General features: G+C 43.6%; 1 protein-coding gene across 1 annotated transcript in view; it reads left to right on the top strand.

The window, feature by feature from the left end:
• LOC124776043 overlaps positions 1-24,845 on the top strand; it is a 247,507-nt gene that overhangs the window by 70,700 nt on the left and 151,962 nt on the right. The window contains exons 5-8 of the mRNA XM_047250883.1: positions 5,419-5,617; positions 5,651-5,744; positions 16,744-16,908; positions 19,859-20,041. Coding sequence (XP_047106839.1) covers positions 5,419-5,617; positions 5,651-5,744; positions 16,744-16,908; positions 19,859-20,041 — 641 coding nt within the window. The remainder of the gene's footprint in view (positions 1-5,418; positions 5,618-5,650; positions 5,745-16,743; positions 16,909-19,858; positions 20,042-24,845) is intronic.

The raw sequence follows: 24,845 nt of genomic DNA on the forward strand, positions 1-24,845 counted from the left end.
GGTACTTAAGGGTGGGAGTGAGGGCGATAGGAAGGCCATAGATGGTGAGATAGAAATCAAGGAGGCGGAAGGAAGGGGTGGTTTTGCCTACAATGATCGCCTGGGTTTTGGAGGGATTGACCTTGAGCAACCACTGGTTGCACCAAGCGGTGAACCGGTCAAGATGGGATTGGAGAAGGTGTTGGGAGCGCTGCAGGTTGGGGGCAAGGGCAAGGAAGGCGGTGTCATCGGCAAACTGGAGAAGGTGGATGGGGGGTGATGGCGGCGGCATGTCCGCCGTGTACAAAAGGTACAGAAGGGGGGAGAGGACAGAGCCTTGGGGCACACCGGCGGAGGGGAAAAAGGTGTAGGAATCTGTGTTATGGATGGTGACATAGGAAGGACGGCGGGAGTGAAAGAATCCGATCAGACGGATTCTCTCTCTCTCATTACAGCTCTATACACGAGTGTCATGCGCAGTCACTGACGTTTTGCTGTCCAGCGCCATCTGTTGGAAATTTCGTGAACTTTTTTTTTTTATTCTAATAAAACCCCATGTTATTCCAAGCATGTGTGTCAATTTTTACCTCTCTATCTACATTATTCCGTGGTTTATTTTCAAATTTATACTGACTTTTTGATCACCCGGTACTTTCGCAAAGAAAATTTCGCGTTGTCAGAAAAATGGCTACCATAACTGACAAAAATGTCATGTTTGATTGTACAATGGCGAATACCAAAGAATTTACAGTCGACAAAGAAATTATTTCTATAAGTAAGTAGGCCTAATCCTATATTCAGAGTTATACAGGGTGTAGAAAAACTCGCGCACTCTGACTTCGCAGCGCGATTCCTCACATCAAGGCAATACAAAAATGTCTCTCGTAAAATTTCGCCCTGTGAATGGTTCGGGCAGTAAATGGACGTTAAAGATTCGCAATCTGGCAATACTATAATCACCTGTATGGTAACTACCTCTGTCAGCAGATAAAGCAGTGCTGTGCACTTGGTGCAGTGGATAGCGTTTTGCATTGGCATGAAGGAGGCTGAAGGTTAAACTCTGGGTCGAGGCATAAATGGCTGGTTCAAATGGCTCTGAGCACTATGGGACTTAACAGCTATGGTCATCAGTCCCCTAGAACTTAGAACTACTTAAACCTAACTAACCTAAGGACACCACACAACACCCAGCCATCACGAGGCAGAGAAAATCCCTGACCCCGCCGGGAATCGAACCCGGGAACCCGGGCGTGGGAAGCGAGAACGCTACCGCACGACCACGAGATGCGGGCGGTCGAGGTATATTTTGTTTTGTTTACTAAAAGTAGTCTGCACGGTATGATGTCTGGCGTCTTAATCGTCATACTTCTACATAACATCTGCAGTTACGTACTACAAACATAGAAATGGAAATATAATCGCTTTCATTGGTCAGCTTTAAAAGAAGCCTTTTGCACGTCGTATGAAATGGTGCGAAACAATTCTAGTCCACCACATGCAAAACGTTTCATTAAAAGCTGAGCAATGAAAACGATTGTATTTCCATTTCTGTGTTCGTAATACGTAACTGCAAATGCTTTGCAGAAGACCCGCTGTAATCGCTGTATGATGATTAAGACGTCAGATACCGTGCTATGCAGACTACTTTTAGCAAATAAAAACAAATATGTCTCAACACAGAATCGAACCATCGACATCCTACATGCTAACCCAAAACGCTATCCTCTGCACCAACTGCACAGCACAAGTGTTAACATGCTAACAAAGGTAGTTACCGTAGACGTGCTTACATTGTCAGATTACCGACTTTTAATAACCATTTACTGCCTAAAACACGCGCAGGACGAAATTTTGAGAGAGATATTTTCGTATGCCAGTATGTGAGGAATTGCGCTGCCAAGTCCGAGTGCGCGAATTTTTCTTCATCCTATGTGACACCAAAGTAAGTAAATAAAGGACTAAATGGAAAATTGATTTAATAAAACTGAATTGGGGAATCATACAATATTATGAGAAGGAAAGTTACTAATCACCATGTAGCGGAGATGCTGAGTCGCAGATAGGCACAACAAAAAGACTCTCACTATTAAAGCTCTAGGCCATTAAGGCAGTGTGATTTCAATTGCCTGAGACTGCAGTCGTGTGTGTGAGTCGCGCTTGCGTGTGTGTGTGTATGTGTGTGTGTGTGTGTGTGTGTGTGTGTTTGTGTGTCTGTGTGTCGATTGTTGACAAAGGCCTTAATGGCCGAAAGCTTTAATTGTGAGAGTCTTTTTGTTGTGCCTTTCTGCGACTCAGCATCTCCACTATATGGTGAGTAGCAGCTTTCCTTCTCACAATATTGTTACATTCTGTCCTAGATTTCCCATTTTTTGAATTGGGTAATCAGTGAGAGTGGGAAACATCAACAAACAGAGAGTTTTTGATATCTGCTTCCTAATTCATTAGCTGTTCAGGATGGTTCTGGTAGTGGTTCCTGATCTCCAGTATTTCAAGCAGCGACCCTTCCTGCCTATTCTTCCCCGAGTGCGGTATTTCTACATCCACTGAATACAAGTGTGTCTTTACCAAAGCATTCTGCCTTGACAACATTTGTCCTTGGAGGGGGGAGGTGGGGGCCGAGCGCGTAAAAAACTAGTCCAACTCTTTCGACCGTCAGAACTGACAGTTATTTTAAGCTGTAACAAACTTCTGACGAACCTTCAAGTTTTGGATATTTGTATTAGGTGCCTAATGCATTGAATTTCAGCAACTTTGCAAAAATGTATGCGGAAATGAGTATGAAATATGTTTTAAAGCACTCGTATGCTCTGAATTTTTCGTAAAGAAATCCTGATCTATTTCTCCTTTGTAGAAGGTAGCACATTTCGGGAAATTTATTATACAGATCTGTCGTCTGAAAATGGGTCGTAATAACAGTTAATTTCCGTACTGGTTCCATTGCAGTTTCGTAGATGTAGAGCCATCTATTTTTATCAAATGCGTTTTGAACAGTTTTGCAACTTTTATTTTAAATACTACCAATGTTCAGGATGACATCAATACACAAACATTTTTTTCTCATATGTCTAATGTGTGGTTTTTAATTTTCTTTCCACGTTATCTAAACCATGAACGCTGGTAATGTCTTGGCTAGTGCAATGTATTTCACTGTGTTTACATACGCTTACATACACGGAATAGGTAAAATACTGTGAACACCTGTACTTACTTGGGAATGGCTTACTAATAAGGCGTTGGACCCCCATTTGCCTGTAATACAGCTGAGATTCTTCTTGGAATATTGGCATTTAATGACTGTGTAGTCTCTTGTGGAATGTTAAGTCACTCTTCCATCAGAACCTATTCTAACTCCCGTAGTGACGAGGAAGGCGGAAGTCTGCTCTGAAACGCGCTCCAATACCGCCCTCAAGGGTTCGATAATCTGCAAATCTGGGGACTGTGCTGGCCGGAGAAGACGCTGCTGCATGTCAGTTGCATGCTCCTCATACCAAAATTGTACTGTCTTGGCTGCGTGAATGTTGCATTATCGTCCCGAAATATGGCATCATTGTTGGGGAACATCATTTGAGTCATGAGGTGTACCTGATCACCTAAAATGTGCACATAATCGTTGGCTGTAACACAGCCTTTGAACGTAAGATGGGACCAACAGAATAGCATGATATGGCCGCCCACACCATCACACTTCCACCTACATGCTTAATCGTTAGTACCAGCAATTAGGACTGTAGGCTTCTTTTGGCGTTCTCCAAACGTAAAACCGGCCCGATGTTTGAATTAACGAAAACGTTGACTCGTCGGATCATATGACGTGTTTCCACTGATCAGCCGTCCAGGATTTATGCTCCTGACACTATGTTTTACACTTATTTGCTTTGTTTGTCTTCACTAATGGTTTCGGTATAGCAGCTCGTCCATAAATATTTGCTTTATGGAGTTCTCGTCGGACAGCATCGATAGATACGAGGTCTCCAAGATGGCTATTGAGCTCTGCAGTCACTTTAGTCGCCATAGTTTTGTGTTGTTTTCACACAATTCGTTTTAGCGTACAACGATCTCTGTCATTTAGTTTTGATTTGCGCCCACTATTACATTTACACGATGGTGACTAACCATGCTTTGTGTCATTACGGTTGAAACAGTTGCCTTGAAACATTCAAGAAGTTGGCTATCTTGGTCACTGATGCTGCAGCTAATCGGGTCCCCACAATCCGCCCTCTTTGTAACTCTGTTAAGTCTTTCATTGTACGTCGACCTCGACCTGTGAATGCAAATACGAAGTGTTCACTACTCCTACGCAACCTGCACTGACGCCTAGTCCGTACTGAACACGCGCAGTCCAGCGCGATACATGCCTACCTGCGTTGTTGACCGTCAAACACAACCATCCCATTACTACCACTGTTCACATTATTTTGCCTATCCCCTGTATTTCGCTTGCTGAATAGTTTGCCTTCTGTATAACTTAGCGGAATGCTGGTGTTTCTCGATGTTGGTGTGTCTTGTGGTAAGTCATGTCGAGGTAGCTAATACATTTGTTTCATTTTTGTTCATGTGTGAATAAGATATTATTGTTTCGGTTCTTAAAGAGATTTTGAATATTCATTACATCTCTGGTACCTCCTTCGATTATCGACATTTGTCATCTACATGTCCATTATAATACAAAATTTCTTCGGTCATTTCTGTTCCAATAGACATATGCTGCCACCATCTACAGTGGCAGGTATGATACATCACATTGCTTAAATGTTGCCATAAATGCAACAGAAGTGTAACAAGCTAGTGTAGTATTCGCGAAAATGTCATGGAAATGCTCGTCTGATTCATTTAGTGGACATTACATAAGATGCGTTGGGCATACAAATAGGTTTACTACAAAAATTACAAGAACTGAGTTACATTACTTCCAACTACATGTATCACACGAAATGCTAAACATCCTCACATTGCCGGCCGAAGTGGCCGCGCGGTTAAAGGCGCTGCAGTCTGGAACCGCAAGACCGCTACGGTTGCAGGTTCGAATCCTGCCTCGGGCATGGATGTTTGTGATGTCCTTAGGTTAGTTCGGTTTAACTAGTTCTAAGTTCTAGGGGACTAATGACCTCAGCAGTTGAGTCCCATAGTGCTCAGAACCATTTGAACCATCCTCACATTAAACAAAATAGGGCATGTACAAAGGCTTATCGACTCTCCTTCTTGTCGCACACTGTTTAGAAATGGAAAACACAAAGCGGTAAATAATAGCAGCAGAGGAAATGCTGTCGTCTTAGCACCATAGGGTGTCCTGCAGTACTTTAATGCAGATGTTTTGGCAGCTGAAAATTCCTAGTGAACGAGCCTCAAATCATTGGCTTGTATTTGGTTTAATTTTTTCGTCTAATGTGTCTATATCTAACACACACCAGACTGAGTCGATTTTCTTTCCTTGACTTCCAGGTTCCAGTAACAGTACGTGCGAAAGAGAGCAGGTACCACCAACAACGCTGCTGCCAGCAGATCACACAACAGTCCCTCTGTCGAGGCAGCAAACAACAGCCACATTATCGACAGAGAAAGTGGCAACCACACGACTGACAGAGGGAACGACAACCACAATGTCAACAGAGCAGAAGGCAACTACACTGCTGACAGAGGGAACGACAACTACAATGTCGACAGAGCAAACGACAACGAATTCGCTGTCGACAAAATGGACAGCAGATCCCAAGATAACACAGCCACCGCCAAGCACTGAGAGCAAATACACGAAGCCAGATGGAAATGTAAGTTTCTCTCTACCGTTCTCCGTAGGTCTGTTGCGTACCCACAAGAAACCCCTGAGTGCGAGCTCGCAGGCTCGTTTGAAAACGTTGCGTTAATTATGACACGAAAAAAATTAGCTGCTAATGATCGCGACTTGCATCAGGTGCGCGACAGAAAATGGGTGTTCGTCAAGCGCAAAGATCAACCTTGCATGGGATGTATGTACTATTCTTCACGAAGTGGACATCATCGACATTCAAGAAATGTTCAAAACAAACCATTATCTTGCCCCATGAACACCGAGTGAAAAATGGCTCTCCACATTGATTACAAGGTTGGCACCATCAACGTCGAAGGCGAATTTCTTGGGTGTTACAAACCGTGCAAGACATTCAGCCAGCTATCAGTTCTTAAAGAATTCAAACAGAATCATAATGGTGTAACAGGGTGATGAACACTGGAATGTGATGGTATGCAACCGAATACAAAACAGTCTGCCGTGGAGCATATCGCGGAACTGGTTAGCCTTTAAGGTGTAGCTGTAGACAGTGCGCTAATATGTTTTATAGATAAGCAAAAAAAAACTTCCAGAAGCTGAATTTAACCAGTGGTTCCACGTGGTATGAACTGCAATGTCACACTTTTCAGGAGGGATAGTTTGCTCTAGAGGAGTATGATTTAAATACGCAAACCAGGAATCGAACAAGAACAAGTTATTTTGACCAGCTACAGACCAACAACAGTGTTCATACCATAGCTGTAGTTCTACATCTCCATCTACATTTATACTCCGCAAGCCACCCAACGGTGTGTGGCGGAGGGCACTTTACGTGCCACTGTCATTACCTCCCTTTCCTGTTCCAGTCGCGTATGGTTCGCTGGAAGAACGACTGTCTGAAAGCCTCTGTGCGCGCTCTAATCTCTCTAATTTTACATTCGTGATATCCTCGGGAGGTATAAGTAGGGGGAGCAATATATTCGATACCTCATCCAGAAACGCATCCTCTCGAAACCTGGCGAGCAAGCTACACCGCGATGCAGAGCGCCTCTCTTGCAGAGTCTGCCACTTGAGTTTGTTAAACATCTCTGTAACGCTATCACGGCTACCAAATAACCCTATGACGAAACGCGCCGCTCTTCTTTGGATCTTCTCTATCTCCTCCGTCAACCCAATCTGGTACGGATCCCACACTGATGAGCAATACTCAAGTGTAGGTCGAACGAGTGTTTTGCAAGCCACCTCCTTTGTTGATGGACTACATTTTCTAAGGAGTCTCCCAATGAATCTCAACCTGGTACCCGCCTTACCAACAATTAATTTTATATGATCATTCCACTTCAAATCGTTCCGCACGCATACTCCCAGATATTTTACAGAAGTAACTGCTACCAGTGTTTGTTCCGCTATCATATAATCATACAATAAAGGATCCTTCTTTCTATGTATTCGCGATACATTACATTTGTCTATGTTAAGGGTCAGTTGCCACTCCCTGCACCAAGTGCCTATCCGCTGCAGATCTTCCTGCATTTCGCTACAATTTTCTAATGCTGCAACTTCTCTGTATACTACAGCATCATCCGCGAAAAGCCGCATGGATCTTCCGACACTATCTACTAGGTCATTTATACACTCCTGGAAATGGAAAAAAGAACACATTGACACCGGTGTGTCAGACCCACCATACTTGGTCCGGACACTGTGAGAGGGCTGTACAAGCAATGATCACACGCACGGCACAGCGGACACACCAGGAACCGCGGTGTTGGCCGTCGAATGGCGCTAGCTGCGCAGCATTTGTGCACCGCCGCCGCCAGTGTCAGCCAGTTTGCCGTGGCATACGAAGCTCCATCGCAGTCTTTAACACTGGTAGCATGCCGCGACAGCGTGGACGTGAACCGTATGTGCAGTTGACGGACTTTGAGCGAGGGCGTATAGTGGGCATGCGGGAGGCCGGGTGGACGTACCGCCGAATTGCTCAACACGTGGGGCGTGAGGTCTCCGCAGTACATCGATGTTGTCGCCAGTGGTCGGCGGAAGGTGCACGTGCCCGTCGACCTGGGACCGGACCGCAGCGACGCACGGATGCACGCCAAGACCATAGGATCCTACGCAGTGCCGTAGGGGACCGCACCGCCACTTCCCAGCAAATTAGGGACACTGTTGCTCCTGGGGTATCGGCGAGGACCATTCGCATCCGTCTCCATGAAGCTGGGCTACGGTCCCGCACACCGTTAGGCCGTCTTCCGCTCACGTCCCAACATCGTGCAGCCCGCCTCCAGTGGTGTCGCGACAGGCGTGAATGGAGGGACGAATGGAGACGTGTCGTCTTCAGCGATGAGAGTCGCTTCTGCCTTGGTGCCAATGATGGTCGTCTGCGTGTTTGGCGCCGTGCAGGTGAGCGCCACAATCAGGACTGCATACGACCGAGGCACACAGGGCCAACACCCGGCATCATGGTGTGGGGAGCGATCTCCTACACTGGCCGTACACCACTGGTGATCGTCGAGGGGACACTGAATAGTGCACGGTACATCCAAACCGTCATCGAACCCATCGTTCTACCATTCCTAGACCGGCAAGGGAACTTGCTGTTCCAACAGGACGATGCACGTCCGCATGTATCCCGTGCCACCCAACGTGCTCCAGAAGGTGTAAGTCAACTACCCTGGCCAGCAAGATCTCCGGATCTGTCCCCCATTGAGCATGTTTGGGACTGGATGAAGCGTCGTCTCACGCGGTCTGCACGTCCAGCACGAACGCTGGTCCAACTGAGGCGCCAGGTGGAAATGGCATGGCAAGCCGTTCCACAGGACTACATCCAGCATCTTTACGATCGTCTCCATGGGAGAATAGCAGCCTGCATTGCTGCGAAAGGTGGATATACACTGTACTAGTGCCGACATTGTGCATGCTCTGTTGCCTGTGTCTATGTGCCTGTGGTTCTGTCAGTGTGATCATGTGATGTATCTGACCCCAGGAATGTGTCAATAAAGTTTCCCCTTCCTGGGACAATGAATTCACGGTGTTCTAATTTCAATTTCCAGGAGTGTATATATTGTGAAAAGCAATGGTCCCATAACACTCCCCTGGCTCACGCCAGAGGTTACTTTAACGTCTGTAGACGTCTCTCCATTGATAACAACATGCTGTGTTCTGTTTGCTAAAAACTCTTCAATCCAGCCACACATCTGGTCTGATATTCCGTAGGCTCTTACTTTATCAGGCGACAGTGCGGAACTGTATCGAACGCCTTCCGGAAGTCAAGAAAAATAGCAATTTACCGGGAGCCTGTATCTAATATTTTCTGGGTCTCATGAACAAATAAAGCGAGTTGGGTCTCACACGATCGCTGTTTCCGGAATCCATGTTGATTCCTACATAGTAGATTCTGGGTTTCCAAAAACGACATGATACTCGAGCAACGCCCATTTTCCCTCTCATGGTTGCTGGACCTAAATACTCCCTATTGTCCTTGCAAGGTCACGCACATGAAAAGCAGTCGTAGGGGCAGAGCACCTTCAACTTCTCCCAGCACAAGAAATCACTTTCCAGCCAATTTACCATACGGATTAACAGTCGGCATAATTGTACACGAATGCGTTAAGGTTCAAATGGTTCAAATGACTCTGAGCGCTATGGGACTTAACTTCTGAGGTCATTAGTCCCCTAGAACTTAGAACTACTTAAACCTGACTAACCTAAGGACGTCACACACATCCATGCCCGAGGCAGGATTAGAACCTCCGACCGTAGTGGTCAAGCGGTTCCAGACTGTAGCGGCTAGAACCGCTCGGCCACCCAGGCCGGCCGAATGCGTTAAGGCATTAATGTTAGTTATCTTGATACCACCCTCTTGATACGTCTGAATTCCACGATTCCTTTCATATCCATTTCCTCTTCAAATACCGGTTGGTTAGAGTTGAAAACAATATTATTACTGAACGATGGGATAAACTTACTTATCTAAAATTTTTTGGACCGATTCCGCAGTTAGCTGTGCGTCGTCAAGTTGACGATTTGTTTGCAATTTCGTTATCTTCCGTCTTACAATTCTGTAGCGCTGTTTGAAGTTTTGCATCTATCCACAACTTCCCTCGTTTCCCTTGCTGTGGACGATCTGCCATGTACGTGATTATGTTTAGTACCCGCTCCATGGACAACGATTGTCCTTTACTATGTTTCACTGGAGGCGTGTTTGGTGGCTCCCTGTCCGACAAGGATGATGAACTATATGGCTCGACACCTGTTTCAGTATCATTTTCAGTAATTAGCATCATTGTACTCCTCATATACATTGTCCGCACAGTCGAGCGTGTAGACCACACATGCCACTGACTAACCTTGCACTAACGCTAATATTTCATCTGCCACTTCTTTCTCATTGTGCGAAATTCCTTGGGTTCCTTTCTAACGAAATCTCAACTTCGGCAGCTGTTGTTATAGATGTAATGCAATATTTCCTCTGTTTATCGTTGTCGTTGCCCTGATATGCATCAACACCATTCGCACTGTTGCACTGTTGAGAGTTACTCGTCGATCAAGCGGTTCAGCTACACTTCGTAGCCTCCTGCTGTGCTCACCATTGGGTATCTCCAGTCCCGCCCCAGTTGCCATTAGCAGCCAATATTGAGGTTACGTGGTAGACAATATGTGGGGGACCGAATGCGTAAACATCATTCGTCTTTTATGAACTTGCACTCAACGGGTTCCATATCAGTGACAAGTAGACTTTAGGAGAAGCCCTAGAAAGACTCTAACGCGGCACGTTACAAAATCAAAGCTGCAATTGTATGCACTCTTTGAGAACGTAGCGAATTTAGCGAAAACAGCTTTATTTTGAATCATGTGTTGCAGCTGTATGTACTCTTTGGTAACGTAACGAATTTGCCGAAACCAGCGTTGTCGTTGGTAGGTTTTTTTGATTTAATTGAGAGTGATTTAGGGTGCGTCGCCAGTATTCAGATCTATATACTGCATCCTGATTGCAGAAACAGTTAGCTACCATGAAGCACTGGAAATTTTCACACTTTCACCGTTTAGCAAACCACGCCAGTCATCAAACCACTCGTGCAAATAAGCGCAAGAATTTCTATAGCTTGTCTACTGATGTACTTTTGTGTGTTGGTTAGTCACGCTTAAGGATTGTTTCTCTGTTTTTCAGTATAAGTCATTATCAGTCACGGAGTGCTTCAGCAGTCAGTATGAAAAAGAATTGCTACACAGACGATACCACACATTGCCGCCAATTCTCCTGTTTATTGGTTTTCTTATCATTCCGTTTTTTGCAAATGTCGCACATTTGACATCATTGGCCGTAAATACGAGTATATTGTAAAAGCTAATGGCAGCCATGTCATAGAAGTTAGTCTCCTGTGTGCCAGGTAAATCAATTAAAAGTAGCATAACAGTTCTGAAATTGCACTGTGTCGGTCAACTTCGACCTCTCATATAGCGCTTTTCCCGGTGATTTATGGGAAATGCTTAATTTCAAACGTGCTTCGTTCGCCTTTCGAGTGGAGTAGATGTTTCCATCTTTTTTTGCAGGATTTCTAGTAATAATCACACTAGTGTTTAACTCTTCTTGACGAAATTAAATTGAAACAAAGTCTTTAATTATTATTTTTTTTTACTAAGTACTGACCAACAGAATTTTCCCTTACAAAGACAACTCAGACTTAGCCTATTCATTTACTACTCACAATATAGAAGCCCAACGCATCTGACTGCTATGCATTGACAACATGACTTCCAATAATTAACACAAAAGGATGGCCCTGAATCGCAAGAAATCCTAACAATAATACAAATAAAAAAATATGAAATTAAACAAATATGAAACTACCTCCAACTCTGTTAATTGCCTAAACTCATTTCAGTCACGAATCCCGATAGTGAAAACCTCATTCTTTTTATAAGTCACCTACCTCACAGAAAATCTTCATAACACGAACTACAGCAATTGCAGCAAACAGCAACTACAGCCAGCTAAATGAAAAGATTCTAACCTCTATAGACTCAAACTAGTAGGTGGCATCTGGTTAGCAAAAGAAAAATTTGATTGAAGAACAAACAATATATTTAGAAAATTTTACCATCCAGTTCCAAAAATTATATAGTTGTCAATAACTCCACTACCCAAACATTATTGACCATACATCCATTATCATACCTTTCCTTGCATCTTCCCTTATAAGAAATTTCCTCTCACCTTACACTGCGTGTCCTACCAACACTGAGTCTCCACTTCTTTATCAACTCGCTATGTACTAGTCCGTCCAGCGACAGAATCTCTTGCCGAGGGCGCAGAGTGCCGTTAGCAATATTAACACAGTCTGTAGCGGTGTCAACATATAAACAGGCTACTTACAAAATGTCCGTAGCTTCTGCTATTACGTCATTCTTGCAGATAATGCGATCGGACGTTTCGGCTTGCTTGTTGAGGTCTTATTCCGGGAACCTTCGGCACATTGTGGTTTACTGAGAAGCTCTCGTTAATTTAATCGTAGTATTTCTCGCGTTTATTCGTCTCCGCAGGGCAGAAGCTGAGGCTATAAGGCGAGACATTTCAGGAATCTCCCGTAGCGCTCCTTCTCCAGAATTCGATAGCATCACAGCCGAAAGGAAAGTGTCGTCGAGATCCGGAAGAGAAATAACGTCTTCATCTCAACTGCCTTTGAATGAAACACTACTGTTGTCATGGAAACGGTCACCCGCAACAGAGAAATGTTTCAACTGTAGTTGGAAGCCGTGTACTGCAAGTAAATATAGACGCTATTCGAACGTTTGAAGAAACACCGATCCACTGCAAAGAAATTCAAAGCTAAAAAACGATAATTCCAGACGCCTCATTTCAAAAAGTGTTTCTGCCAACTAAAGTTACGCCTTACCCAAGATCCAAGAGTGAACATTGTGTCTCACTTTGAATGAAATCAAGTTACTGACCTCGGATAAAAAAACTGACGGTAATTGGCCAAGTCAAATTCGAATAAAATTCCAAGCTTTCGATATAGTCGTCAAGGACTAAGTCCCGATGTCGTGAAACTGGGGAGGCTCCCACTTTTATGTGAGGGAACTGCGGAACTGCATCTGATTGACTGTATTACGTCATGGAAATGGCTTATACTGCGGCGGCGCCCTCAACTCTCATAGACCACGTCTGCGCTGTCTATCCAATGTCATTTGTAGTGCCGCCAATCACGTCGAGCGTACGTTACGAGACTACGTTCGTTCTTTATCAAGTGTACAGTTTTATGCCTTAATAACTGCGTACCTGGGTCTCTACTGAAGTTTGCATCATGCAATGTAATTTTCAGTGTTTCTCCAATCAACAGCTTATTGACTCGATCTCCACGATTTTACTTATTCGAGATATTATTAGGCTGATGCGTAAGTTGATAGCGTTTCCGGTTGCTATGGATTTGTTTATTCACTGTCATTTTATGTTTGTAATTAGCTGTTGCTATTTGAGTCTAGAGATTTTCATGTTGTCTTTTCGAGATAGTGAGTGGACTTATAGACGCTAGAAAATGGAATGCTAAGTGGAGAAATCGGAACAGTTCTGACTTTCTTCTGTTTGAGTTCAAATAGAGGGGCGACAACAGCAGAGGCAGCCTGAAACAATTGCGTCGTGTACGAGGATAATGCCTTTTGTACAGAACACTGCAAGAAAATCGTTTTCTCATTCTTAGGAGGATGTTTCTGGCGCTAATAACCCTCCATGTTCAGGTAGACCTTCGATGTTTGATGAAGATCGTTTAAGCGCATTAATCCACAATGGTCCGAGTCACTGTACTCGAGAACTGGCAAATATGATGAACTGTGTTCATTCCACCATCGTGCGACATTTGCATGAAATGGGGAATGTTGAGAAGTCGCGTGTATGTGTACCGCATGCTCTGTGCCGAAATCACAAAAAGCAGCGGGTGGCCATATGTGAATCTCTGATTTGGCTCGTAACCAACACTGACTATTCATATCCTGTATCGCTGTTGGCGACGAGAAACGTATCTTTATGCTAACATAAGGAAAAGGAAGGGATGGTTGAGCGCAAACATAGCAGCAACTCCCTGTACAAAGCCCTGTGCGCATCCACAAAAAATAATGTTATCCATCTGGTGGGACACCGACGGTGTGGTGCAATACGAATAACTTCCCCGAGGTGTAATCAACACGGTTGACATTTACTGTGAACAAATTAGACGTCATGCAGAAGAAGTCCAAGAACAAGACTACGAAGTGTGCATGAGGTGATGCTAGTCCACGGTAACGCCTGCCCGCATACTGTAACACTACAAAAGACGCTATGCAGGAGTTGGACTGGGAAGTTATTCCTGATCCTCCTTATTCACATCATCTTGTGCCCTCAGATTTTCACCTTTTCTGCTGCTTGTCGAACAACCTTCAGAGGCCTTCCTCTCCGAATGAAAATGCGCTCCGAACATGGCGCGACGAGTTTTTCGCCTCAAAACCACGTATTTTCTACAGCCGCTGAATCTAAAAGCTACCCTAGCGTTGGCAGACTGCTTTAAACAGTGAAGGAGAACACATTATTGATGACTAAAGCCTCTGTTATAAGTGTCTGTTGCGTTTCTGGGTAAACAGTACGCACTTATGCATGAACCTAATATTTCGAGTTTCCCTCACATTGGGAGTCAACGAGTTCCAGAAACGAACCATCTCGTGTAGCTCGGCTGTCCAACTGCTGCCAGGTGGCGCACTGGTTAGCAGAGTGGTCGGGGTTTTTAGACAGTCTCTCTGCATCTTATAACTGCTCCTAAGTCTCTGCCCTGACCTCCCTGCAGCTTAGCCCATGTGATCGTCCCAATTTAAGTCTGACCTTTACGGACGTCAGAGAGCGCTACATCTAAGACCTTCTGCATCATGTGGGGAAAGAGGACGAGCTCAGTTAACGCGACAGGAGCGCGTTTTGACCACTCAGTCGAAATGGGAACATGGTGTCAACGCTCCTCCAACTGCGTACAGTGTGTAAGGCGAGCGCCAAACGAAGCTTTCCCCTGCAACCCAAGGTAGTAGAAGAGATAGTACGAGCAGTTACGGTGGTGTTTCTTGTTGGGAAAGTTAGGAAGACTACACATCATACATGGCATGGAGGATGGACGAAGATTTTGCTACAGCTTTGCGACACATCTGCAAACTACATACAGTTACTGCAGTCCGAAGGAGATCTGTGTCTCTCAGGGGGAATTCATGTCTATTACCCAAACATGTAGCGATCCTATTAAATATACGGAACAAGAAGTGATGTCATATTCACATGGATAGAAGTGACATAAAATCGATAAAATGACTGAAAATAAGTATAAATTGAGGGAAAATACGCAAAATAAGGGGAAATTGCAAGAGTACTTGCATGTTTCTGATTGGTGCAGAACAATTTTTGTACATGGGAACGAGTATACGAGAGCAAGACGAATACGGGAAAATGGCAAGATGGAAGCACTGTGTACTGGGGATACAATCTTTTATTTTTCATAAAGGCAACATTCTACTGTATGTGTATTGAGGTAACAGTGACATGCGCGAGTTGACTGCTGTCTTTGATGCTTTCCTGGAAAAAAGAGAACCATGCACTTGGGCTTCTCATACAGTAGAATCCGGGTTCGAGTCCTATAAAGGGCACTGACAATTTTAATTTCCTACCAATTCCTGGGTGGGGGGGGGGGGACATCTTCACAGCCCTGGGACAAAGAAATTCCCACAAAAATTCTAAATTCCCGCCAAAATTCGAAATTTCCGCTTGGGGAGGGGGAGGGGTGGGGGAAGAGGCAGGGAGAATATGGGCTGGGGCCCATGTGCAGGCTGAGAAAAACACATGATGTCATCAAGGGGTGGGGGTGGGTGTGGTTAGGGGTGGGTGTGGGGGCGGGGTGGTGGTGATTAATTGATCAATGTAATTAATTTTCATATCAGTTTGATGTCAAACGGGTGCTGAAAACCCCATATACCTACTGCTAGCGAGAACGTTAATTTTCACCTCCTCTGGCGTCACTTACGTTTCTTAGGTGTTGCACTACCACTTTCACGCAACTGGTTGAAGAGGTTAATAAATAACTGCCTATATAGTTGACGTCTATTGGGATATCTTTCCGCATTCTTCCAACATTCTCCTTTCACAATGAGCGTGTCGGCTTTTTCTGCATTGGTAAATTACATCGGCCACTCACAACTTACTTCTTGAACTGTCACACTCTTACTGACTAGCATGTCGTAACGCACTCAAGGAACACACAAGCACATAGGAAGAAAACATGACAAATCGTACCTAGCAACTATGCAGATTGAATGGCACAAACTTTTCAAAATAGGTCATCTCGTGAATGGCTAACTAGAATCCTGTAACAAACACCACTGACATTCTAGTTTACTCTCTCTGACTATTACTACAATCTGTTTATTTACGAAATATCTGTGGTGCAAGCTTTAGGTGTTCACCCTGTATATCGATTTAAAGCCAAATCATAGATTCATCAGGATTTCAGGGCTGACAGTCGCCATTTTATTAACTCTGAATTCTGTGCAAGCAGGAATGTTTCAGGCTCGGTTTATCCGCAAATACGTGAGGATTAATCCCGAATTTTTTCTGAAGACAGTATTTGAGAACTACATTATACCAATGAGTTACATGAGGCTTATACACGTCAATTGATCATATCAAAAACCGGTCAGAGCTCTGCTAGATACTATGAACACCTAAGAATTAAGTACATAATAACGAGTAAATCAAGGGTTTTTTTCTAAAAATACCTAACTTGCATTATGAGCACAGGTAATACATATGAGTCTCATAATTTTGCAGTTAGCAACACAATGTTAGCCCATTAATATCTTGATTTGTTATCGACAACTAAGCACATGGTCGCCAAATATATTGTTCACTACATTGTCACATTCTGCTTTTGTACCAACCCTATATCACTCAGCATTTTGAATTTCCGTCGTTTGGCTTATAAAGCCATCTTCATTACTGCAAAAATTTTTCTTCATTTTTGTTGCAGGACAGACTAGCAACTCGTGAGGCAGTTCAGGATGCGCTGGAGCAACTGAAATCGCGAAATTTTACGGACGACTATCTCAAGAACCCCGCCAATATGCTGCACAACCTGGAAATAGTAGTAACCTCCTTGAACAACCGAACGCGAAAGGAGGCACTAAAACGAGAGGTACTAAAACGATCAAATTTATATATGTGACGTATGATATCTAGCCAACTAGCACTTGACTATTGTTATATCGCTCTGTACGTATGAAGGATATACCAACGGTCACTGTTCCTAACCAAAACACGAAAGACTATTTCTTCAGAGCCCACAATTTTATTACAATGAGTCAAAACTGAACAAATCGACCTCGGCAAGAACAGCGATACAAACAAAAAAATCAATACATGAGAGAACTCGACTAAAAGAATTAACGTTTATTGAAGCAATACACGCATCCCTTACGCTTCAAGTAAGTATTATTGGCAGTAAATTCCAGTATATTCTTCGTGCGCATTGGAGCCCTTCAAACGTTTTCTTCGGTGGCATAAACTAAAGATGCCGGTTTTCCACTTGAGTCACTTTTCTTGCCTAGGTACGAGGCCAAGTTTCACATAACCACTTGCTAATAAAAGGTAGATTTAAGTTCTGAACACACACACGCACACACGTAAACAGATATAAACATAACATTACAGTAATTTTTATATACGTTTAGGTAGGTGAAATGGATTACGTCACAGATTCACAGAGTATTAATGTCGCTAGTGGAAATTTTCGTACGTAAAGTTATGTATCTAATCTGTTGCGAATTTGTCGAAACTCTATTGAACAATCTATAAGTAATTAACTGTAGCTGCGGTGAAACTGGAAAGTGAAACAGCTATAACAAGGTTTCTATACCTATACGATTGCTCATGTATAGCAAGAGCGGTCTTTCGTGAAATATAATAACATAGCGTCAGAAATGAAATATTTCCAAAGCTTCTCCTTCAAGAAAACGAGGGTTTCCTACTCCAGCTTATACAGTAATGCAAAGGAACTGACTGTGGGTAACAACTTCACTTTCCCTGCACAATAGAATGTATTTACATTTTTATTTTTAACTTTATGTATAACTGATACTATCAGAATGTACTCTGCTGTTAATTAGGTTTAATATTGTCAGTAGCGTGTCATTCAGTTCACATATACACGCTCGTCTGTTTGTTATGGAGTTGACTACCCAAAGATGTAAGACGACTCGCTGTCGCTGTAGTTCACTGGCTCTTTCCTCCTCTCAATTAACAAACGCAACCGCTATCTTCTGCTGTTGTTCCGTAAGCTCGAATTTTTTTGACAATTCTCATACTTCCAGAGCCTTGATTTTTATGAACTCAATAACCTGTCGCGTCTACAATCTCTTGATAAATCTGTCTCCTATTCTTCTCCCAGTTTCTGTCTTGATCAGTGTCTGCAGGTTTTGATTAATAATTCTGATACGCGAAAGCTCATATGAGAAAATTACTCGTACAACAATGGTACCATGACGGAATTGCTTCATCACTCTTGTGATGACCTTCATACAACTGTTGCAGTCTGTTTGTTTCTTTAAATCTTCTCTCTCTCTAGTTTCGCTCCGTTGCTTGTTGTTCAAATATAGCTTGAAATAAACTAATTCTTCCCGAAATTTCCAAAGGATAACTTCTGCAAACGTGACTCCAACCGACACGCCCCTCTCGCCCTCAGTTCCTACTTTCAGCTGTGTACTTTCACTCTTCTCTCCTCACTTTACCATCCAACGATTACCACAAAAGAAGAAACATCCATTCCACAAAGACAACACTCATTTCTCCGCTAACAACCTACCATGTCTTTTCTCTCCATATCTCTTTAGGCTCCCGTCATCAACTGTGTCTTCCTCCTCGATAAAATTACAAGAATAATTTTTAATCTATTGGACAATTACACTGCCTACCACATGGATATTACATGATATACATATTAATTTGACACGAAACATAACAAAACACTTATTTGGGGATTACATTTGATTAGTTTATATTTATGTTTGTGCTACAGTTTAGAATTTGTACACATGGCGAATCACCTAAAACTTGCATCACAAATACTACGGGAAATGGAAAGTGCTATTGATGTGCGGTTTTCAGAGAAGGGATTGGTAGTCAGGAGCTCGTATTTGTAGCCAATGAACAGACTGTAACAGTGCCTTTGAGAGTTCCCCACAGAAAAACATTTACAGGCGTCAAATCCAACCCAACGATCTGGAAACAAATCGTGAAGACGTGATATAGTACTTAGAGCACAGTGGGCTAAACAGCCATCATGTTGGTACCACAGGTTCCTCATTGTCTGCAGAGGAACGTCTTCTAGCATCTGTGGAAATTGATCTGTTAGGACGCTGCTGGCCGGTGTGGCCGAGCGGTTCTGGGCGCTGCAGTCTAGAACCGCGCGACCGCTACGGTCGCAGGTTCTAATCCTGCCTAGGGCATGGATGTGTGTGATGTCCTTAGGCTAGTTAGGTTTAAGTAGTTCTAAGTTCTAGGGGACTGATGACCTCAGAAGTTAAGTCCCATAGTGCTGAGAACCATTTGAACCATTTTTTGTTAGGACGCTGCGACGCTTGTGCGCGTTGAGTGTCCCGTCGCTGAAAAATGGGTCTGTGAGCTGATGGTTCACTGTCCGACAGCACGCGTTTACACACCACGGACGCTGACGTTCCACGTGACAAAGCCAACAGACCAACTGTTTTGGCGGTTTATGTGGCCATAAATCTGGAGTATCCCGTCTTAATGCCCATGTACAGATTCCACACATACACGCGTTACAGCCACCTACACGTGACAGATGCACTTACGCACGCAGCTCTCGTTCTTAGCGATTGAGAGGTGCCTGAGGACGCGAAGAACAGGAAGCTTTCCTATTACCGGTTAAACCTGCACTTCGGGGTCTCAAGGCCATTCAAACCTTAGAACTCTACTTTACTTTTTTGTATATTCTCTGGAATGACGCAATTACTTTACGCAGTTGTTATGACGCGAGACACAAAGGGAGGGAAGAGACAGAGAGAGAGAGAGAGAGAGACAGAGAGAGTTCTTTCAGAGCCGAGACCGATGTTTTCACTTTGTTCCAGGTGCCACTGGCACTCGAGGGATTCGAGAGATTTTCCATGAAGATACTACGGGACAACTTGAAAAGCGGGAGACGGCTAGTGACGGAGGAGCATGGAAACTTCACCCTGGTCGTTGCTTCGGGTGTCGTCGGCACGCTGGTCTCTGACAGTGGAGAAAGGATCAAACTACTCCCACAGGGAGAGGTACGTATACCTCTTGATTGGCAACGTTCGACATAGCAGAAGCAGAGAGAACCGAACGTAATAGCGCCTTTGTTAGGACTGGACTCTTATTTGAGTATGGCAAAATTAAAAATACCAGTGTAGCCTCTTTATTGAGGCCTCTAGGTGGGTATGACCTGACGATTTTATGTTAACGAAGCCTACGACGGTTCTTCTTCCCGTCTGACGTGCTACTTTAGGTCTGAAACCTTACCCTCTCCCTTTCCAGACGCTAAGCCGTGTCAGAATATGTTCCACTTCTTCGCGACTTTACTTTCGTAACTAATTATTTTGACCTTGCCTAAATTATATTGACCCCACCCCCTCCCGGTTAAGATGAGTCTCGGAGGACTAGTATCGAGGGATAAGAAAACATGCTGCAATACGCTGAAGAGACATTACAGGCGTACATGGAACAAGGCATCATGGATAGGAAGAAAAATTACTTATGGTGTCCATTCCACCTTTCCTGTTGCCAGTGACTTTGCAACCGTCCAATATCTCTGTGCAGAAATTTGTCTGAGGACCAGTTAGACGACGATCATCTTGGCTTTAGGAAAGGTAAAGGCACTAGACGGGCAGTTCTGACGTTGCTGTTGATAATGGAAACAAGACTGAAGAAAAGTCAAAAAGCGGTGCAAGATGTTCGAAATTCTGTGAAAAATAGGGGTAAGCTATATGGAAAGGCAGGTGATATATGATACGTACAAGAACAAAAAGAGACCAATAAGACTGGAAGAGCAAGAACACGGATTAAAACGGCATGAGTCAAGGATGTAGTATTTCGCCCCTACTGTTCAATTTATACACCGAGGAAGCAATCAAAAGAAAAGATCAAGAATGGTAATAAAACTTAGAATGAAAGGATATCAGTGACACGATTAACTTAAGACATTGGTATCTTTAGTGAAACTGTAGATGAATAGCACAATGTACTGAATGGAATGAACCGTCTGGTGACTAGAGAATTTGGATTGAGAGTAAATCGAAGAAAGACGATTGGATGAGAGGTAACAGAAATGAAAAAAGTGAGAAATTTAATATCAGGATTGGTGGTACGGAGTATATGAAGTTAAGGAATTCTGCTATGTAAGCAGCAAAATAAACCATGATGGAAGGAGTAAGGAGAACATAAAAAGCAGACTAGCAGTGCCAACAAGTGAACTCCTAGCCAACAGAAGCCTACTACACTACTGGCCATTTAACGGGTATTCATTGGACAAATATATTATACTAGAACTGACATGTGATTACATTTTCACGCAATTTGGGTGCACAGATCCTGAGAAATCAGTACCCAGAACAACCACCTCTGGCCGTAATAACGGCCTTGATACGCCTGGGCATTGAGTCAAACAGAGCTTGGATGGTGTGTACAGGTACAGCTGCCCATGCAGCTTCAACACGATACCACAGTTCATCAAGAGTAGTGACTGGCGTATTGTGACGAGCCAGTTGCTCCGCCACCATTGACCAGACGTTTTCGATTGGTGAGACATTTGGAGAATGTGTTTGCCAGGGCAGCAGTCGAAAATTTTCTGTATCCAGAAAGGCCCGTACAGGACCTGCAAAATGCTGTCGTACATTATCCTGCTGAAATGTAGGGTTTCGCACTGATCGAATGAAGGGTAGAGCCATCTGAAATGTAACGTCCACTGTTCAATGTGCCGTCAATGCGAACAAGAGGTGACCGAGACGTGTAACCAATGGCACCCCATACCATCACGCCGGGTGATACGCCAGTACGGCGATGACGAATACGCGCTTCCAATGTCCGTTCACCGCGATGTCGCCAAACACGGATGCGACCATGATGCTGTAAACAGAATCTGGATTCATCCGAAAAAATGACGTTTTACCATTCGTGCACCCAGGTTCATCGTTGAGTACACCATCGCAGGCGCTTCTGTCTGATGCAGCGTCAAGGGTAACCGCAGTCATGGTCTCCGAGCTGATAGTCCATGCTGCTGCAAACGTCGTCGAACTGTTCGTGCAGATGGTTGTTGTCTTGCAGACGTCCCCATCTGTTGACTCAGCGATCGAGACGTGGCTGCACGATCCTTTACAGCCATGCGGATAAGATGCCTGTCTTCTCGACTGCTAGTGATACGAGGCCATTGGGATCCAGCACGGCGCTTCGTATTACCCTCCTGAACCCGCCGATTCCAGATTCTGCTAACAGTCATTGGACCTCGACCAACGCGAGCAGCAACGTCACGATACGATAAACCGCAATCGCGATAGGCTACAATCCTACCTTTATCAAAGTCGGAAACGTGATGGTACGTGTTTCTCCTCCTTACACGAGGTATCACAACAACGTTTCACCAGGCAACACCGGTCAACTGCTGTTTGTGTATGAGAAATGGGTTGGAAACTTTCCTCATGTCAGTACGTTGTAGGTGTCGTCACCGGCGCCAACCTTGTGTGAATGCTCTGGAAAGCTAATCATTTGCATATCACAGCATCTTCTTCCTGTCGGTTAAATTTCGCGTCTGTAGCACGTCATCTTCGTGGTGTAGCAATTTTAATGGCTAGTAGTGTACTATCAAACGTAGGTCTTAATTTAGGAAAGAAATTTCCGAGCATGTACATTCAGAGCACAGCGTTATAAGGTACTGAAACATGGACTGTGGGAAAATCGAAACAGAAGAGAATAAAAGCATCTAAGGTGTGGTGCTACAGAATAATGTTGAAAATCAGGTGGCCTGACAAGCTAAGGAATGAGGAGGTTCTTTGCAAAATCAACGAGGATGGGAATATATGGAAACCACTGGCAATAAGAAGGGACAGGATGACAATACATCTGTTAAGGCATCAGAAGATAACTTCCACCACGCGGAGTGGCCGTGCGGTTTGAGGCGCCATGTCACGTATTGCGCGGCCCCTCCCGCCGGAGATTCGAGTCCTCCCTCGGGCTTGGGTGTGTGTGTGTGTTGTCCTTGGCATAAGTTAGTTTAAATTAGTTTAAGTAGTGTGTAAGTCAGCAGTTTGGTCCCTTAGGAATTCACACAGGTTTAACATTTGATAACTGCCATATTACTATTACTATAGAGGGTAAAAACTATATAGCAAGACAGAGATTGGAATACATCCAGCAAATAATTGAGGACGTCGGGTGCAATTGCTAGTATGAGATGCAAAGTTTGGCTCAGGAGAGGAATTCGCAATGGGCCGCATTAAACCAATCAGAAGACTGATGCATCAAAAAACAAAAAACCAGTAACGATTCTTCCACTGCCCTCTGCATCAACCTTGCTATAAATCCTTCTCCAGACGTCTCATACTAACATACTCCGTTTGTCCTGTTCTTGTACCGAACCCAAAACCAAGAATGATACAACAATCGTCTATCAATCACTAGTAGGAAGAGGTATCTGAACATTTCTTTACTCACCAGTAGGGACGTAAGGAGGTGAATTTAGTCTCTTACAAAGGGAACCAAACTGTTTATCCCACGGTGTTCTCGTCACCTTCTCACGGCGTAGAGTGCTGTTAGGTGTACACCATTTATGAAGTTCACATTTCAGAGCGGTTCTACACCTACAATTCGACACCAACGAAAATATGTGCTGAACATGTCCAATCACGTGGTCATAAGGAAGAGTGGGCATGTTTAGGATAGTTCATGAAGAATTTTCTTACATTAAAATTATTCTTGGAACTATACAATTGTCAAAAAAATCTTTCAATAAATCTTATACCTGGCCACGCGTTGAGTGGCTCAGTCTGGTTAAATGAAAAAGAAAAAAAAAGGATAGCGCACTCCCTAATATGAATGGGAACTAGAGATACGTCTCACTCTTCTTCTCCCTCTTGTCTCCGTCTCCTCCTCCCTCTCTCTTAGCTTATGTCTTACTCCTTCCATCACCTCTCCCTCTGCTTCACCGTACGAGTACCGCGCCTAGTGACAAGTCGTGACACTAACACAACTAACAAAGAAAATCCTACTGTGCACAGTATTCCTATAAATTTGGGTACCCGTAACGTAAGTAGTTTTACGTCTACACATGTTCAAGTAGTAAAGTTATGTGTAACCTCCCCTGTAGGCAACTTCTCGATTCAGAGTTACGGGATAGTAATGTCGCTATTTTCCTATGTAAGGTTATGAATGTTTGACCTGTTCTGTGTCTATTGAAAAGGATGCCCATTGGGGGCAGCTGCCCCTGGTGAAAGTGGGCCTGTAACAACAGGGGCCCTGATTTTTATGTCCTAAAATACTTGGTAAATTAGCCCTAAAATGATCTGAAGATACCGATAATGTGACGTAAAAATCACATGAAACACATGTAACGTGTGTTATAAAATGTACTAAATTAATGTTTATCTTTATAAGAAGTTAGACCTGAAATCACAAAAAGATTAATTTATTTAAAATGAATGTATCTCTTATTTTTGTGTTAGTGTCAATACATTCAGTATAATTGTAAACAGTCCGCATCCATTGCTCGTTAACTTTATACGATTAAATGTAGAAAAAGCTAATAAAGAAATTTCTGTAGTTCACTCTGGCGTGCCTCCTACCATAAATAACCTAGAAATGTCCCCCACAAAAAATCCCAGTTCCATGTTCTATCGTTTGTTTCTCCTCTGTTTCACTTTTAACGCGTCCACCTTCTATCTTCATGTACACAACAGTATCACAAGTGTATCATATTTTGGACCAGCTGCATCATATTTAAGAATTACAGTCCAAAACTGGTACCCAGTTATTATTTTCTTAGTCTACATGTTTAACTTTAAAGGGTCAAATACAGTCATTTTGAAGTAGTTATACTATCTAACA

The sequence above is a fragment of the Schistocerca piceifrons genome, chromosome 2 (assembly GCF_021461385.2).
Source record: "Schistocerca piceifrons isolate TAMUIC-IGC-003096 chromosome 2, iqSchPice1.1, whole genome shotgun sequence".
Classification (NCBI taxonomy): domain Eukaryota; kingdom Metazoa; phylum Arthropoda; class Insecta; order Orthoptera; family Acrididae; genus Schistocerca; species Schistocerca piceifrons.